This window comes from Heterodontus francisci, chromosome 49 (genome assembly GCF_036365525.1).
Source record: "Heterodontus francisci isolate sHetFra1 chromosome 49, sHetFra1.hap1, whole genome shotgun sequence".
In the NCBI taxonomy this organism is placed as follows: Eukaryota; Metazoa; Chordata; class Chondrichthyes; order Heterodontiformes; family Heterodontidae; genus Heterodontus; species Heterodontus francisci.
The window spans coordinates 1,518,666-1,538,927 of record NC_090419.1 but is presented as its reverse complement, the minus strand read 5'-3'; the positions used below and the strand labels follow the sequence as shown (position 1 = coordinate 1,538,927).

General features: G+C 44.4%; 1 protein-coding gene across 1 annotated transcript in view; it reads left to right on the top strand.

Moving 5' to 3' along the window:
- The first annotated feature begins 1,227 nt into the window (after positions 1–1,227).
- The window catches only part of LOC137358313 (probable G-protein coupled receptor 139), a 35,135-nt gene continuing 16,100 nt past the window's right edge, over positions 1,228–20,262 (top strand). The window contains exon 1 of the mRNA XM_068024251.1: positions 1,228–1,486. Coding sequence (XP_067880352.1) covers positions 1,243–1,486 — 244 coding nt within the window. The 5' untranslated portion in view covers positions 1,228–1,242. The remainder of the gene's footprint in view (positions 1,487–20,262) is intronic.

The window sequence follows — 20,262 nt, the reverse complement described above, 5'->3', positions numbered from 1 at the left end:
TGCCACCCAGGTTAATAGGGCTGTTAAGAAGGCATATGGTGTGTTAGCTTTTATTAGTAGGGGGATCGAGTTTCGGAGCCAAGAGGTCATGCTGCAGCTGTACAAAACTCTGGTGCAGCCGCATCTGGAGTATTGCGTGCAGTTCTGGTCACCGCATTATAGGAAGGATGTAGAAGCTTTGGAAAGGGTGCAGAGGAGATTTACTAGGATGTTGCGTGGTATGGAGGGAAGGTCTTACGAGGAAAGGCTGAGGGACTTGAGGTTGTTTTCGTTAGAGAGAAGGAGGAGGAGAGTTGACTTAATAGAGACATATAAGATAATCAGAGGGTTAGATAGGGTGGATCGTGAGAGTCTTTTTCCTCGGATGGTGATGGCAAACACGAGGGGACATAGCTTTAAGTTGAGGGGTGATAGATATAGGACAGATGTCAGAGGTAGTTTCTTTACTCAGAGAGTAGTAGGGGCGTGGAACGCACTGCCTGCAACAGTCAAAGACTCTCCAACTTTAAGGGCATTTAATTGGTCATTGGATAGACATATGGATGAAAATGGAATAGTGTAGGTCAGATGGTTTCACAGGTCGGCGCAACATCGAGGGCCGGAGGGCCTGTACTGCGCTGTAATGTTCTATGTTCTATGTTCTATGATCAGGGATGATTTAGAATTAAGATATCCAGGCAGCTTGTCATTTACAAACTCATGTTTTGCTTTTTTTCCCCCAAGCCACAAAAAATTTGTCCCAGATTATAGAATCGAAACATCTCTCGAACGTTTCACCGACGTTAGAATGAATGACCTGTAAATTACAGGGTTACCCATTTGTCCTATTTCAGACAGGGTGTGACATTTGTAACCACCAGTACACTGTCACCATTGCCATATCAAAGTAGGATTGAACAATTCTGGCCAGTGCTTCTGATTTTTCAACATATCTTTCCACCAGCAACCCACAGACATCCCATCCTGATCGAGTAAAGCATATTCTTTATTGTCCTTCAAAAAGTGTTGGATCGAAATGGGTTAACTGAGCCTGTTTTCTTTCAGTGCTTGGAATTGGTGTTAGTCTCCATGGACTGTAGTTGTGAGGGTTTCCTCTGGAGGGTTTTCTTCTTCTATTAATAGTGCACGTCCTTCAAAATGCTAAGCTATTAACACCTAGTGTCAGCGGGAGTATCAGCCCCGGCACTAACAGGGATCTGCGGCTCCAGAGAGAAGGAGATGATCGATCAGAAACTGAGAACAATGGATTGGAATGTTACAACAATGGATCAGAATCTGAGAGCAATAAATTGGAATGTTACAAAAACGGGTCAGAATTTGAGAACAATTGATTGGGAGGTTGTAACAATGGGGAAGGGTTTATCTTCTTCGTTTCAGGCACTTATTGCAGATTATGATTGGATAACAGTAGCATGGCGAATTTATTGCGGTCTTTATGTGATTCAATACTTTTACTATCCAATACTTGCTATTCTTGGTGTTCCTGGTAAGTCTGGCTGTTCAGCGATTAATTCTGTAAACCGTGCATTCTAACAGCATTATTGTACTGCCATTTATTCTGCCCTCTTTGCTGTTGCTATTGTTGTTTGTGCTGGTTAGTCTCTGTACCCAGCTATTAACTCTACAAACTGATTTGATTTACTTTCGCTTATTTTTGCTGCTGCTGGTGTCTGTGTTATGTATGCTGTCACATGTGCAGACCAAGATTCAATGCAGTACTGCTTTTGATGTTTAAACATCGGCAAAATGGAAGCCATGATTTTCGTTCCCCATCATAACAAAGAACAAAGAACAAAGAAAATTACAGCAGAGGAACAGGCCCTTCGGCCCTCCAAGCCAGCGCCGATCCAGATCCTCTACATAACCCTGTCGCCTATTTTCAAAGGGTCTGTATCTCTTTGTTTCCTGCCCATTCATGCATCTGTCTAGATACATCTTAAAAGATGCTATCATGCCCGCGTCTACCACCTCCGCTGGCAATGCGTTCCAGACACCCACCACCCTCTGTGTAAAGAACTTTCCACGCATATCCCCCCTAAACTTTTCCCCTCTCACTTTGAACTCGTGACCCCTTGTAATTGAATCCCCCACTCTGGGAAAAAGCTTCTTGCTATCCACCCTGTCTTTTCCTCTCATGATTTTGTACACCTCAATCAGGTCCTCCCTCAACCTCCGTCTTTCTAATGACAATAATCAGAATCTACTCAACCTCTCTTCATAGCTAGCGCCCTCCATTCCAGGAAACATCCTGGTGAACCTCCTCTGCACCCTCTCCAAAGCATCTACATCCTTTTGGTAATGTGGCGACCAGAACTGCGCGCCGTATTCCAAATGTGGCCGAACCAAAGTATTATACAACTGTAACATGACCTGCCAACTCTTGTACTCAATACCCCGTCCGATTAAGGAAAATATGCCGTATGCCTTCTTGACCACTCTATTGACCTGCATTGCCACCTTCAGGGAACAATGGATCTGAACACCCAAATCTCTCAGTACATCAATTTTCCCAGGACTTTTCCATTTATTGTATAGTTCACTCTTGAATTGGATCTTCCAAAATGCATCACCTCGCACGTGCCCTGATTGAACTCCATCTGCCATTTCTCTGCCCAACTCGCCAATCTATCCATATTCTGCTGTATTCTCTGACAGTCCCCTTCACTATCTGCTACTCCACCAATCTTAGTGTCGTCTGCAAACTTGCTAATCAGCCCACCTATACTTTCCTCCAATTCATTTATGTATATCAGAAACAACAGTGGTCCCAGCACGGATCCCTGTGGAACACCACTGGTCACACGTCTCCATTTTGAGAAACTCCCTTCCACTTCTACTCTCTGTCTCCTGTTGCCCAGCCAGTTCTTTATCCATCTAGCTAGTACACCCTGGACCCCATGCGTCTTCACTTTCTCCATCAACCTACCATGGGGATCCTTATCAAACGCCTTACTGAAGTCCATGTATATGACATCCACAGCCCTTCCCTCATCAATCAACTTTGTCACTTCCTCAAAGAATTCTATTAAGTTGGTAAGACATGACCTTCCCTGCACAAAACCATGTTGCCTATCACTGATAAGCCCATTTTCTTCCAAATGGGAATAGATCCTATCCCTCAGTATCTTCTCCAGCAGCTTCCCTACCACTGACGTCAGGCTCACCGGTCTATAATTAGTTGGATTATCCCTGCTACCCTTCTTAAACAAGGGGACAACATTAGCAATTCTCCAGTCCTCCAGGACCTCACCCGTGTTTAAGGAAGTTGCAAAGATATCTGTTAAGACCCCAGCTATTTCCTCTCTCGCTTCCCACAGTAACCTGGGATAGGTCCCATCTGGACCTGGGGACTTGTCCACCTTAATGCCTTTTAGAATATCCAACACTTCCTCCCTCCTTATGCCGACATGACCTAGAGTAATCAAACATCTATCCCTAACCTCAACATCCGTCATGTCCCTCTCCTCGGTGAATACCGATGCAAAGTACTTGTTTAGAATCTCACCCATTTTCTCTGACTCCACGCATAATTTTCCTCCTTTTTCCTTGAGTGGGCCAATCCTTTCTCTGGTTACCCTCTTGCTCCTTATATATGAATAAAAGGCTTTGGGAGTTTCCTTAAGCCTGTTTGCTAAAGATATTTCATGACCCCTTTTAGACCTCTTAATTCCTCGATTCAGATTGGTCCTACATTCCCCATATTCTTCCAAAGCTTCGTCTTTCTTCAGCCGCCTAGACCTTATGTATGCTTCCTTTTTCCTCTTAGCTAATTTCAGAATTTCACCTGTCATCCATGGTTCCCTAATCTTGCCATGTCTGTCCCTCATTTTCACAGGAACATTTCTCTCCTGCACGCTAATCAACCTCTCTTTAAAAGCCTCCCAATATCAAATGTGGATTTATCTTCAAACAGCTGCTCCCAATCTACATTCCCCAGCTCCTGCCGAATTTTGGTATAGTTGGCCTTCCCCCAATTTAGCACTCTTCCTTTAGGACAAGTCACGTCTTTGTCCATGAGTATTCTAAAACTTATGGAATTGTGATCACTATTCCCAAATAGTCCCCTACTGAAACTTTAAACAAGATTCCCCCGAGATTAACAGTGAAATCTTGCAGAACTCCAGTCACTGGTGGGCTCTGGTGGTTGATACATGAGATGGTTGTGGTTGTTGGAGGTCAATCATCTGAGCTCCCGGACATCACTGCAGGAGTTCCTCAGGGTAGTGTCCTAGGCCCAAACATCTTCAGCTGCTTCATCAATGATCTTCCTTCAATCATGAGGTCAAAAGGTGGGATGTTCACTGAGGATTGAACAATGTTCTGCACCATTTGCAACTCCTTAGATACTGAAGCAGTCCATGCAGAAATGCAGCAAATCTTGGACAATATGCAGGCTTGGGCTGATAAGTGGCAAGTAACATTCGCGCCACACAATTGCCAGGCATTGACCATCTCCAACAAGAGAGAATCCAACCAACTCCCCTTGACATTCAATGGCATTTTGATTGCTTAAGTCCCCACTATCAGCATCCTGGGAGTTACCATTGACCAGAAACTGAACTGGAGTAGCCATATAAATGCCATGGCGACAAGGGCAGGTCAGAGGCTAGGAATCCTGAGCGAGTAACTCACCTCCTGACTCCCCAAAGCCTGTCCACCATCTACAAGGCACAAGTCAGGAGTGTGATGGAATACTCTCCGCTTGCCTGGATGGGTGCAGCTCCAACAACACTCAAGAAGCTCTACACCATCCAGGACAAAGCAGACCGCTTGATTGGCACCCCATCCACAAACATTCACCCCCTCCACCACAGGCACACAGTGGCAGCAGTGTGCACCATCCACAAGATGCACTGCAGCAATGCACCAAGGCTCCTTAGTCAGCACTTTCCAAACCCGCCACCTCAACCAACTGGAAGGACAAGGGCAGCAAATGCATGGGAACACCATCACCTGCAAGTTCCCCTCCAAGTCACACACAATCCTGACTTGGAACTATATCGCCGTTCATTCACTGTCGCTGGGTCAAAATCCTGGAACTCCCCTCCTAACAGCACTGTGGGTATACCTAACCCACATGGACTGGTTTTTTTCTGGTTTTTTTTCAGGTTTGCACTTGCTGATGTTCAATATTCAGTGTATTCACACCTAATCTGTACTAATGCTTTGTCTTTCAACACACCATTAACATATTGTTTGCCTTTGCTCCATGACCTTTTGGTCAGCTATGATGCCTGGTGCAATGTGCACCTTCTCTTTTGTTATCTCTTGCCCCACCCCCACCTCACTTGCTTACAATCTGTGACTTTTCTAATATTTGTCAGTTCCGAAGAAGGGTCACTGACCCGAAACGTTAACTCTGCTTCTCTTTCCACAGATGCTGCCAGACCTGCTGAGTGACTCCAGCATTTCTTGTTTTTGTTCCACATGGACTGCAGCAGTTCATGAAGGCAGCTCACCACCACCGTCTCAACGGCAATTAGAAATGGGCAATAAATGCTGACCTAGCCAGCAACATCCCCATCACAGGAGTCAATAATAAAAAAACACAAACATACATACAGACACACTCTGAGACACAAACAGATACACACAAACACAGAAGTACACACACTCAAGACACAGAAACTGAGGCACAGATGCACCAAGATATACAAACAAACACAGTCACAGTCTCAGAGACACACACACTGTGAGATACAAACAAACAGATACACATAGGCACATAGAAAGACACAGAGACATGGACACACACTCAGTGACACATACTCACAGAGACTGAGACACATAAACACACAAGCACAGAGGCACTCAGAGACACCGAAACTGATAATCAATCACACTGATACACAAAGACACAGAAACACACAAACTCATATATACATACACACTGCGATAAAACACACAGAAACACACCATGAGAGACAAGCAGGCAGGTATATATAACATATAAGTAAACAAACATGCACAGACACACACACACACACACACATACACACACAAACAGACATAAACAAGCAGGTATACACTGACACATAGTGGAACACACACACACACACAAACACACACACTGAAACGCAAGGAGATACACAAAGACACGTAAAAATAAGCAGACATACTTGGAGACACACACACTGAGACACAATCAAACAGAAAAACACATACACAAGCACGTTCAGGTCGAGGGTTTGGAAGGTGCTGTCTGAGGAGCCTTGGTGCGTTGCTGCAGTGCATCTTGCAGATGGTACACACTGCTGCCACTGTGCGTCGGTGGTGGAGGGAGGGAATGTTTGTGGATGGGGTGCCAATCAAGCAGGCTGCTTTGCCCTGGATGGTGTCCAGCTTCTTGGGTGTTGTTGGAGCTGCACCCATCCAGGCAAGTGGAGAGTATTCCATCACACACCTAACTTGTTCTTTGTAGATGGTGGACAGGCTTTGGGAAGTCACGTGGTGAGTTACTCGCTCAGGATTCCTAGCCTCTCACCTGCTCTTGTAGCCACGTTATTTATATGTCTGCCCCAGTTCAGTTTCTGGTCAATGGCCGCCCCTAGGATGTTGATAGTAGGGGATTCAGCGATGGTAATGTGATTGAATGTCAAGGGGAGATGGTTAGATTCTCTCTTGTTGGAGATGGTTATTGCCTGGCACTTGTGTGGCGCGAATGTTACTTGCCACTTATCAGCACAAGCCTGGATATTGTCCAGGTCTTGCTGCATATCTACACAGAGTTCTTCAGTGTCTGAAGAGTCATGAATGGTGCTGAACATTGTGCAATCATCAGCGAACATCCCCACTTCTGACCTTATGATTGAAGTAAGGTCATTGATGAAGCAGCTGAAGATGTTTGGGCCTAGGACACTACCCTGAGGAACTCCTGCAGTGATGTCCTGGAGCTCAGATGATTGACCTCCAACAACCACAACCATCTTCCTTTGCGTCGGGTATGACTCCAGCCGACGGAGGGTTTTCCCCCTGATTCCCACTGACCTCAGTTTTGCTAGAGCTCCTTGATGCCATACTCGGTCAAATGCTGCCTTGATTTCAAGGGCAGTCACTCGAAGCTCACCTCTTGAGTTCAGCTCTTTTGTTCATTTTTGAATCAAGGCTGTGATGAGGTCAGGAGTTGAGTTGCCCTGGCATAACCCTAACTGAGCTTCTGAGCAGGCTATTGCTAAGCAAGTGCCGCGTGATCGCAGTGTTGATGACACCTTCCATCACTTTACTGATGATTGAGATGGGGCGGTAACTGGTCGGGTGGGACTTATCCTGCTTTTTGTGTACAGGACATACCTGGGCAATTTTCCACATTGCAGGGTAGATGCCACTGTTATACCTGCACTGAAACAGCTTAGCTTGGGGCGTGGCAAGTTCTGGACCACAGGTCTTCAGTACTATTGCCGGAATATTGTCAGGGCCCATAGCCTTTTCAGTATCCAGTGCCTTCAGTCGTTTCTTGATATCACGAGGAAAGAATCGAATTGGCTGAAGTCTGGCATCTGTGATGGAGAGGACTTTAGGAGGAGGCTGAGATGGATCAGCAATTCGGCACTTCTGGCAGAAGATTGTTGCAAATGCTTCAGCCTTGTCTTTTGCACGAAAGTGCTTCGCTCCCACTTCATTGAGGATGGGGATATTTGTGGAGCCACCGCCTGCAGTTAATTGTTTAATTGTCCACCACAATTCACGGCTGGATGTGGCAGGACTGCAGAGCTTAGATACATACTCAGAGTTACTGCTTACAGACACAGGAACTGAGACACAAACAAACAGATACACTCAGACATACAAACACAAACGTACATACACACACACCCAGAGACAGAGACTGATACACAAACGAACAGATACACTCAGACATAGAAACACAAACGTACATACACACATATACCCAGCAACAGAGACACAAACAAACAGATACACACAGACACATAAACACAAACTCATACACACGCAGAGACACACACCCCGACACCCAAATAAGCAGATATATAAAGATGCATAAGGAACAAAGAACAAAGAACAGTACAGCACAGGAACAGGCCATTCGGCCCTCCAAGTCTACGCCGATTTTGATGCCTGCCTAAACTAACACCTTCTGCACTTCAGGGCCCATATCCCTCTATTCCCTTCCTATTCATGTATTTGTCAAGATGTCTCTTCAAGGTCGCTAACGTATCTGCTTCCACCACCTCCCCTGGCAGCAAGTTCCAGGCACTCACCACCCTCTGTGTAAAACACTTGCCTCGTACATCCCCTCTAAACTTTGCCCCTCTCACCTTAAACCTATGTCCCCTGGTAACTGACTCTTCCACCCTGGTAAAAAGCTTCTGACTATCCACTCTGTCCATGCCGCTCATAACTTTGTAAACCTCTATCATGTCGCCACTCCACCTCCGTCATTCCAGTGAAACCAATCCGAGTTTTTCCACCCTCTCCTCATAGCTAATGCCCTCCAGACCAGGCAACATCCTGGTAAACCTCCTCTGTCCCCTATCCAAAGCCTCCACGTCCTTCTGGTAGTGTGGCGACCAGAATTGCACGCAATATTCTAAGTGTGGCCTAACTAAGGTTCTGTACAGCTGCAGCATGACTTACCTATTTTTATACTCTATGCCCCGACCGATGAAGGCAAGCATGCCGTATGCCTTCTTGACTACCTTATCCACCTGCGTTGCCACTTTCAGTGACCTGTGGACCTGTACGCCCAGATCTCTCTGCCTGTCAATACTCCTAAGGGTTCTGCCATTTACTGTAAAGCTCCCATCTGCATTAGACCTTCCAAAATGCATTACCTCACATTTGTCCAGATTAAACTCCATCTGCCATTTCTCTGCCCAAGTCTCCAACCGATCTATATCCTGCTGTATCCTCTGAAAATCCTTATCATTATCCGCAACTCCACCAACCTTTGTGTCGTCCACAAGCTTACTAATCAGACCAGCTACATTTTCCTCCAAATCATTTATATATACTACAAACAGCACTCAGTTACACACTCAGAAAGAGCTACAAAAGAGCGTGAAAACACATGTGTTAGTTCATATGTGTTCTAAAACATGTGCACAGAAACAAACACAGTAACGCACATTGACACACAGAAAGCCCACACACACACACAGATGTACATACACACATATACTTCTCTAAATGTTGTGGTGAAGCAGAGATATGTACGAGTCCAAGTGCAGGAATCACTAAAACTTAGTAGGCAGATGCAAAAAGTAATGAAGAATATTATTAGGATGTTGGCCTTTATCTGGAGGGCTGGATTACAAAGGGAAGTGAGTGGTGCTTCAGCTGTACAAAGCTCTGGTTAGACTCCATCTGGAGTATTGCTATCGGGTTTGGGTCATCCATCTCAGAAAGGATGTATTGACCTTGAAGTGAGTGCAGCCCAGAACGATACCAGAATAATACTGGAGATAAAAGGGTTAAATTCTAAGGACAGGAAGCATAGACCAGATCAACATTCACTTCCGTAGAATACATTAAGAGGTGATATAATTATCACAGAATATTACTGCACTGAGGGAGGCCATTCAGCCTTTCAAGGTTCTGCCAGCTGTTTCGAAGAGCAATTATGTTTGTTGGACTGTTCCAATCTTCCCCATCTCCCAGCAATATTTCCTCCTTCACAGATTTATACAATTCCCTTTTGAAATCTACATTTAAATCTTTTTCCACCACCAGACCATCAAGTAGTACTTTGGAGATGCTAACAATTCATTCACTAAAACTTTTGTTCTCATGTTCCCACTGGGTATTCTGACAGTCACCTTAAACCTGTGTCATCTGCTCATTGATCCTCCAGTCATTGGAAACAGTTTCTTTTTAGTGAATCTGTCTGAATCTATTACTTCTGTCACAACTCTGTCATTACCTATGAATTGCTCTTGTTCATTCTTCAGTGACTCTGCTCCCATTCTGATTTGCATGTTGTTATTTATCTCTCTGTAAAATACTTCACTATTTCTTTTCATATTACTTGACAATTTAAATTTGCAGCTCCTCTTTGACTTCATTTATTTTGGTTTCCTTCCTCATTTCTTTGATTTTACTTTCTCGCATCCTCACATTTATTGTCAATGGACTTTCATTTTAGTTTCAATTTGTGCTTCTTCATTTATTCATCCATGGTGTCTCATTATTGGGCAGTCTGTTCTTTTTTAGCAGAATAAATATCTTCTGAAGTCCATTCATCACTTTTTGAAATATTTCCCACTGCTGTTCTATTTGCTTGTTCATCAATATTCTGTTCCAATTTACTTTTCTACATTGCAGACTTACCATTCAAAATAAGCTTTTCTAATTTATTATTTTTGGCTTTTCTTCTTTAATTCTTTCTCAATCATTGCCTTAAAATTTGTTATGTTGTGATTGATATTGCCTCGATTTTCATCAAAGTTTTGATTTCACATCAGCTCTGGTTTATTTTCAATGACTGGATCCATCACCACTGCCTTGATGGATCTCCTATCTACTGGGTACGAATTCCATCCTAAACACATTGTAAATATTCCTTTCCCTTTGCCCCATTCCCTACCTCTTCTTTCCAGATTATTAGTTGTGGTTGAAATCTCCCATGATTAATACACGATGAATTTGATTCACTTCATATTTTCCTCTAATTCCCATCCACTATTAGCTGGCCTGTAGAATGGCCATTTTCATATGATTTAACTTGGCTACGATCCACATTCCTCTGAGACATTTGTATCCAATATGGAAAATACACTCAGCAGATCAGCAGCTATTGCTTGCCAATTATTCAAATGTTCAAGATGAATTTGAAAGTTGTCCAAACAGCTTCTGTGACAGAGATAGACTGTCAAAAATAAGGAAAAACAAGTCCCGGAAGACTTACAAAGTCTTACTTACAAAGCACATCTTCTTTGGCCTCCTTATCTCATGAGACAATGGATACGTGCCTGGAGGTGGTCAGTGGTTTGTGAAGCAGCGCCTGGAGTGGCTATAAAGGCCAATTCTAGAGTGACAGGCTCTTCCACAGGTGCTGCAGAAAACTTTGTTTGCCGGGGCTGTTGCACAGTTGGCTCTCCCCTTGCGCTTCTGTCTTTTTCCCTGGCAACTGCTAAGTTGCTTCGACTCACCACAGTTTAGCCCCACCTTTATGGCTGCTCGCCATAAACAAGTCCCAGAAGACTTACAAAGTAAAGCACATCACAGGCATAAGAACATAAGAAATAAGAAGAGGAGTAGATCATTCGGCCCTTTGGTTCTGCTCTGTCATTCGATATGATAATGTTTGATCTATTATCATAACTCCACCTTCCTACACTATCCCCATCTGCCTTATTATCCAAGAAATTATCAATGTCATTCCTGAATATATTCAACAGCTGAGCATTCACTATCCTCTTGGTAGAGAATTCCAAAGATTCATTCCCCTTTAAGTGAAGACATTTCCCCTCATCTTAGTCCTAAATGGCCAACCCTTATTCCTAGTCTGTGTTCTCTAGTTCTAGATTTCCCAACCAGCATGTAGACATAAGCCAGCAGATATTCCAAGTGAAATGAAATGTCAGAAAATGTGTTCAGGAATGTGGCTGGGTGAGATGGGGGCACAGATTTGCAGCAGAGGTCAAAACTAAAAGTAATCTTGCTTCCAGATTAACAGAAAAATCTTATAGAACTCGAAGTCACTGATGAAGCTTGACATATCCAGAGTAGCTCAATTGAAAACTGGGAGTGTGGAAGTTCAGTTCAGCTCATACATTGTGTTCAGTGGTATTGCTGGGCTGTGTGAAAGTGATTGTGTTGGGACATAAATTACACAGCAAATCTCTTGACTCAGATAGAAGGCACAGGGAGAGAGAGAGAGGCAGAGAAACAGCAGCAAAGAGGAAACATACAGAGGGAAATAAGTGAGACAGACTGAGAGAGAGACGTGGAGTGAGAGGTTTACAGTGCGTCGGGGAAAAGAGAGAATGAGGCAGAGAGTGTGAGTATAATTATGTCATGTTCAGTTACCTAGTTAAAAACTGAGGCTCAGTGATTTTCCATTATTTCTGCTAGTTTACTGCCATTACCTAACTTTACCTTATGCATCCCTTAGTGAGCCTGTCCCGATCCTGATTTTACTTTTGTTATTTGTGTCTGTAGAAAACTTTACTAATTTCTTTTTATTATTCCCTGAAAATTTCATTTCCTCGGTCCTCTTTGCCTTCTTTTTTCACTTTGTTCCTAACTTCTTCCAATTCCTTTTTGTTGCCTTATTCTGTCTTGTAAATGGAATTAACGTTTACCTTTTACTTTCATTTCAATTTTGTCCTTATCAAATTATCCGCCTATGGTGTTTTATCATTGACTGGTTAGTTCTTGTTATTTAGCAGAATATATTTATCCTGAAATCTATTGATCATTTTTTGAAATATTTCACACTGCTCTTCTATCTCTTCGCATGTCAATATTTTTTCAGCATTCCTTTACTAGTTCCATTCTCATTCCCTAAAAATCAGCTTTTTCCCCAATCTATTAACATTGGCTTTCCCTTACTTACATATTTTTCAAACATTATCTTCAATCTTCTAATCTGATCACTATTTCCAAGATTTTCACCGAAGACTACCTTTCCTAACAGCGAGGCATCATTTCTAACGTTAGATCCTATATAGGTCCTTTCTTCCTGGGCTTCCTCCGTACTGGGGAGGAAAGGAGATCTGATTGGCCATTAAATATTCCATTCCCTTTTCCCCTTCATCCATGTCGTCTTTCCAGTTTATGTGGAGGTAGTTAAAATTCCCCTGATTTTTATGCTATGCATTTATGGAATTTCAAAGATTTGTTTGCATGTTTTCCCTCAACTTCTCTTCCACCATTAGGTGGTCTATAGGAGAATCTTATTGGAATAATTTGAACCTGGCTGTGATCCCTGTTCTCCAGAGGCATCTGTGTCCTGGATGGATATAAGCTCAGCACAGCTGTGACAATTCCTTGTCAATTATTCAAATGTTTCAGATGAATTTAGAAATTGACCAAATGTCTTCAGTTCCAGAGACAGACTAACAAAACAAATGAAAAACAGAAGCAGAATGAAGGCATAGAGAATGTACAGATAAAGAAGAGAGTAGATATGTCATTGGAAGATGAAATGTAATAAAATGAGTTGAAGAATGGGGCTGCGTGAGATGTGGAGTCAGAGATGAGATTAGAAACACAAACAGGATTCGCCCGAGATTATCAGTGAAATCTTGCAGGATTCCAGTCAGTGTTAGGGTCTGGTGGTGGTTGTGTAAGATGGTTGTGGTTGTTGGAGGTCAAACATCTGAGCTCCAGGACATCACTGCAGGAGTTCTCAGGGTAGTGTCCTAGGCCCAAACATCTTCAGCTGCTTCATCAATGACCTTCCTTCAATCATGAGGTCAAAAGGTGGGATGTTCACTGAGGATTGAACAATGTTCAGCACCATTCACAACTCCTCAGATACTGAAGCAGTCCGTGCAGAAATGCAGCAAGACTTGGACAATATGCAGGCTTGTGCTGTTACGTGGCAAGTAACATTCGCGCCAGACAAGTGCCAGGCAATGACCATCTCCAACAAGAGAGAATCTAACCATCTTCCCTTAACATTCAATGGCATTCCTATCGCTGAATCCCCCACTATCAACATCCTATGGGCTGCCATTGACCAGAAACTGAACTGGAGTAGCCATATAAATAACGTGGCTACAAGAGCAGGTTAGAGGCTAGGAATCCTGCGATGAGTAACTCACCTCCTGACTCCCCAAAGCCTCTCCACCATCTACAAGGCACAGGTCAGGGGTGTGATGGAATACTCTCCACTTGCCTGGATGGGTGCAGCTCCAACAACACTCAAGTTTGACACCATCCAGGCTAAAGCAGCCTGCTTGATTAGCACCACATCGAGGAACATTCCCTCCCTCCATCACCGATGCACGGTGGCAGCAGTGTGTACCATCTACTAGATGCACTGTATCAATGCACCAAGGCTCCTGAGACAGCACCTTCCAAACCCTCGACCTCTAACAACTGGAAGGATTGGAGGACAGCGAATGTGGTACTATTATTCAAGATGGGTAGCAGGGATAAACCAGGTAATTACAGGCTGGTTTTTCTAACATCAGTAGTAGAGAAACTATTGGAAAAAGTTCTGAGGGACAGGATTTATCTCCACTTGGAGAGGCAGGAATTAATCAGGGATAGTCAGCATGGCTTTGTCAAGGAGAGATCGTGTCTAACTAACATGATTGATTTTGTTTGTCGATGTGAATAGGTGTGTACATGAGGGTAAAGCAGTTGATGTAGTATACATGGACTTCAGTAAGGCTTTTGATAAGGTCCCACATGGGAGATTGGTTAAGAAGGTAAGAGCCAATGGGATCCAATGCAATTTGGCAAATTGGATCCAAAATTGGCTTAGTGGCAGGAGGCATAAGGTGATGGTTGAGGGTTGTTTTTGCAGGTGGAAGCCTCTCACCAGTGGTGTAACACAGGGTTCGGTCCTGGGACTCTTGCTGTTTGTCGTGTACATTAATGATTTAGACATGAATACAGGAGGTATGATCAGTAAATTCACAGATGGCATGAAAATCGGTGCTGTTGTAAATAGTGAGGAGGAAAACCTTAGATTGCAGGACGATAAACATGGGCTGATAAGATGGGTGGAGTTGTGTCAAATGGAATTTAATCCTGAGAAGTGTGAGGTGATGCATTTTGGGAGGACTAACAAGGCAAGGGAATATGCAATGGATAGTAGGACCCTAGGATGTACAAAAGGTCAGAGGGACCTTGGTGTACATGCCCATAGATCACTGAAGGCAGCAGCACAGCTAGATAAGGTGGTTAGGAAGGCATCTGAGATACTTGCCTTTATTAGCCAAGGCATAGAATATAAGAGCAGGGAGTTTATGATGGAGCTGGAAAAAACGCTATGATACAGGATGAGTAGAGCGCCCCATGTCTGTGTATCACATACTCAGGGGATGAGTAGACCGCCCCCTGTCTCTGTATCACAGACTCAGGGAATGAGCAGACTGCCCCTTGTCTCTGCATCACAAACTCAGGGGATGAGTAGACCGCCCCCTGTCTTTGTATCACAGACTCAGGGTATGTGTTGACTGACCCTGTCTCTGTATCACAGACTCAGAGGATGAGCTAACCGCCGTTGTCTCTGTATCTTATACTCAGGGGATGAGTAGACCGCACCCTGTCTCTGTATAACAGATTCAGGGGATGAGTAGACCGCTCCTGTCTCTGTATCACAGACTCAGGGGATGAGTAAACTGGCCCTGTCTCTGTATCACCGACTCAAGGGATGAGTAAACCGCCCTTGTCTCTGTATTTCATACACAGAGGATGAGTAGACCGCACGCTGCCTCTGTGTCTCATACTCAGGGGATGAGCAGACCACACCCTGTCTCTGTATCGCACACTCAGGGGATGATTAGACAACCCCCGGTCTGTGTATCACAGACTCAGGGGATAAATAAACCGCCCTTGTCTCTGTATCTCATACTCAGGGGATGAGTATATCGCCCCCTGTCTCTGTATCCCCGAATCAGGGGATGAGTATACCGCCCCAGGTCTGTGTATCACAGACTCAGGGGAAGAGTAGACCGCCCCCTCTCTCAGTATCACCGACTCAGGGGATGAGTAGACCGCCCCATGTCTCTGTATCAGTGACTCAGGGTATGAGAAGACCGCACCCTGCCTCTGTATCACAGACTCAGGGTATGTGTTAACTGACCCTGTCTCTGTATCACAGACTCAGAGGATGAGCTAACCGCCGTTGTCTCTGTATCTTATACTCAGGGGATGAGTAGACCGCACCCTGTCTCTGTATAACAGATTCAGGGGATGAGTAGACCGCTCCTGTCTCTGTATCACAGACTCAGGGGATGAGTAAACTGGCCCTGTCTCTGTATCACCGACTCAAGGGATGAGTAAACCGCCCTTGTCTCTGTATTTCATACACAGAGGATGAGTAGACCGCACGCTGTCTCTGTGTCTCATACTCAGGGGATGAGCAGACCACACCCTGTCTCTGTATCGCACACTCAGGGGATGATTAGACAACCCCCGGTCTGTGTATCACAGACTCAGGGGATAAATAAACCGCCCTTGTCTCTGTATCTCATACTCAGGGGATGAGTATATCGCCCCCTGTCTCTGTATCCCCGAATCAGGGGATGAGTATACCGCCCCAGGTCTGTGTATCACAGACTCAGGGGAAGAGTAGACCGCCCCCTCTCTCAGTATCACCGACTCAGGGGATGAGTAGACCGCCCCATGTCTCTGTATCAGTGACTCAGGGTATGAGAAGACCGCACCCTGCCTCTGTATCACCGACTCAGGGGATGAGTAGACCGCGCCATGTCTCTGTATCACCGACTCAGGGGATGAGTAGACCGCCCTCTGGCTCTGTCTTGCAGACTCAGGTGATGAGTAGACCACTCCCTGTGTCCGTATCGTACACTCTGGGGATGAGTAGACCGCCCCCTGTCTCTGTATCACATACTCGGGGGATGAGTAGACCACCAGCGGATGAGTCATATACTTATCGAGATACAGAGCATGGCCATTCGGCCCATCGAGTCCATTCCTGCTCTTCGCAGATAAACCCAGACAGTCCCATTCCGACTCTCAACCCATGGAGCCCCGAAACTTTCTTCCCTCGAAGAGCCCATGCAATTTCTTTGCAAGTCATTGATCACCTCTGCTTCCAACATCCACGTGGGCAGCAACTTCTAAGTCATTATCACTCGCTACGTAAGCATTTCTTCTTCACATTCCCATTGCACCTCTTGCCCAATATTTTCAATCAGTCTCCCCTTGTCCTTGTACCATCATTTAATGGGAACAGTTTTTATTTGTCTACATTATGCATGCCTGTCATAATCTTGCACATCTCCATCAAATCTTCCTCAATATTATTTGCTGCAGGGAGACAAACCCCAGGTTTTTAATGTAAATCTTGTAACTAAAATCCCCACCCTCGAATCATTCGGCTAAACGTCTTCTGCACCCTCTCCAGGACCCGCATATCTATTCTAAAATGTGGTGACTAGATTGGACGCAATATTTTCGTTGTGGCCCAACCAGTGCAAAAACCTTCATAAAAGGGTAGGTAGGGACAGTAGGTCCGTTTAAGGATCAGTGTGGTAATCTATGTGTGGAGCCACGGGAAATGGTTGTGGTCTGAAATGAACATGTCTGCCTGTATTTAACGTGGAGAAGGTCATGGAAGCTAGTGAGTTCAAGGGAGGGAACACCGATATCTGGCAGCATATCAGCATTACAAAGGAGGAGGTGTTGAAGGTTTTGAAGTACATTAATGTGGGGAATTCCCCAGGGCCTGACCAGGTGTATCCTAGGATGCTCTGGGAAGCAAGAGAGGAGATTGCTGTGGCCCTTGCAGAGATTTTTGTATCATTGTTAGGCACGGGTGAGGTACCAGAAGACTGGAGGATAGCTAATGTTCTACCTTTATTTAAGAAGGGCAACAGAGATATGCCAGGGAACTATAGGCCAGTGAGCCTTACATCAGTGGTGGGAAAGTTATTGCAAGGGAATCTGAGAGACAGGATTTATATGCATTTGGAAAGGCATTGTCAGATTATGTATAGTCAGCGTGGCTCTGTGCGTGGGAACTCATGTCTCACGAATTTGATTGAGTTTTCGAGGAGGTGACCAAGAGGATTGACGAGGACAGGGCGATGGACCTTGTCTACATGAACTTTAGCAAGGCTATTGAAAAGGTCCCGCATGGTAGGCTGGTCCAGAAGGTTCGAACACATGAGATCCAGGGTGTGCAAGCAAATTGGATACAAAATTGGCTTGGTGATAGGAGGCAGAGGGTGGTAGTGGAGGGTTGCTTTTCAGATTGGAGGCCGGTGACCAGTGGTGTGCTGCAAGGATCGGTGCTTGGCCCTTTGTTGTTTGTCATATATATTAATGACTTTGATGTGAATATAGAGTCAATGATTAGCAAGTTTGCAGATGACATCAAAATTGGTGGTATAGTGGACGGAGAAGAAGGTTGTCTAACGTTACAACAGGATATAGATTAACTGGGAAAGTGGGCAAGGGATTAGCAAATGGAATTTAACACAGACAAGTGTGAAGTAATGCATTTTGGGAAGCTAAACCAGGGCAGGACATATACAGAGAATGACAGGTCCTGTGGAGTGTTGTTGAGCAGAGAGACTTTGGGGTGCAAGTACATAGTTCCCTGAAAGTGGCAACACGTTAGACAGGGTGGCGAAGAAGGCGTATGGCATGCTTGCCTTCATCGGCTGAGGCACTGAGTACAAGAGTTGCGACGTCATGTTACAGTTGTACATAACGTTGGTTCGGCCGCATTTGGAGTACTGTGTGCAGTTCTGGTCGCTGAACTACAGGAAATGTGTGATTAAACCAGAGAGGGTGCAGAAAAGATTCACAAGGATGTTGCCTGGTTTGGAGGGCTTGAGTTATAAAGAGAGATTGGACAGGCTGGGTCTGTTTTCCCTGGAGTGAAGGAGGCTGAGAGGGGGCATGATCGAGGTATATAAAATTATGAGAGGCATTGATAGGCCAGAGTCTGTTTCCCATGGTAGGGGTGACTAAAACTAGATGGCATAGATGTAAGGTGAGATGGAGGAGGTTTAAAGGGGATCAAAGGGGTAAATTTTTCACACAAATAATAGTGGGTACCTGAATGAGCTTCCAGAGGAGGTGGTGGAGGCAGGAACAGTAGCAACATTTCAGAGGCTTCTGAACAGGTACTTGAATGAGCAATGCATAGAGGGATATGGAATTAATGCAGGCAGGTAGGATTAGTATGGATAAGCATTCAGGTTGCCATTTATATGGTGGGCCGAAGGGACTGTTTCTATCCTGTATGACTCCATAACTTTCTTGCTTTTGAAAACTATTTCCCTATTTATGAAGCCCTATATGCCCCATGCTTTACTAACCACTCTCTTTTTTAACGCCTTCAAAGTTCGATGCACGTGCATCCCCAGGTCCCTCTGTTCCTGCACATTCTTTAGAACTGTGCTTTGAAGTCTCTGTTAACTTCCTATCGTTTAAAACGGAATGCATCACCTCACACTTATCTGAATTAAAATCCACTGGTCGCTTGCCTGCCCATTTTGCCAACTTATCTATGTTCTGCGGCAGGTGGTGCATATCTTTCTCATTGTCACTGTCCAAGTTTGGTATCATCAGCAAATATTGAAATGCTACTGAGTAGGCCAAGATCCAAGTCATTATATCCCGCAGAAGGAAAACAAAATACACAGTGGACCGAACACTGACCCTTGGCGAACATCACTGTCGACCAACGTGCATTCATTAAAGCCACCATTTACCGCCCTTAAGCCAATTTCAATCCAATTGGATAAATAACCCTCCGATTCCACGAGCCTGAATTATGTTAACCAGACTTTTACGTGGTATCTCAACAAATCATCAAATGCTTTCTTCGTGTCCATATGAACAACGTCCATCGCATTCCCTTCATCAACCTTCTCTGTTACTGCATGATCTGCCCTTTAAAAATCCATGAAGGTTATTGTTAATTAACTCAAGCCTCAAGAAGTGCCTATTGATTGTTTCCCTGACTTGTTTCTAAAACCATACACTTCACGCATGTTAAACCAACTGCTCTCTAGTTTTTAGGACTATCCTTACACCCTTTCATAATTTGCCCCTCTCCAGTCATCCTGCAACTCCCCCATATCTAGGGAATATTGGATGATTGTGGAAAGCCCTTCCATTATCTCCACCTCACCTTCCTTTAACAACCTGGGTTTCAAGCAATCAGGAAAGTTTACTAATCTACCCTAAGCACAACCAGCCGAAATAGTACCTTCCCCTCTCATTTATTACCCTATCAATTGCCTCTATTCTCTCTGCTTCGACCGATACTTTGCCAGACTCCTCTTCCTTAATAAAGACAAATACAAAGTACTGATTCTGTATTACATCATATATACCAGAAATGTTGGACATACTCAGCAGGTCTGGTGGCATCTGTGGAGAGAGAAGCAGTGTTAATATTTCAGATCCGTGACCCTTCATCAGTTCTGAGTTTTTGCAGCATTTCTTGCTTTTTTTTCAGATTTCCAGGATCTCCATTATTTTGCTTTTATTACTCATTGTGTATTCCAGCCTTGCCACATGCCTCCAAATATAATTCTTACCCTTCGTGTCGCTAATACGTTCTACATCACTTCCCACTACCTGCTTCATATTTGTATGCAGTACAAGATTGGTGGAATCCCTATTGGAATACTTTGG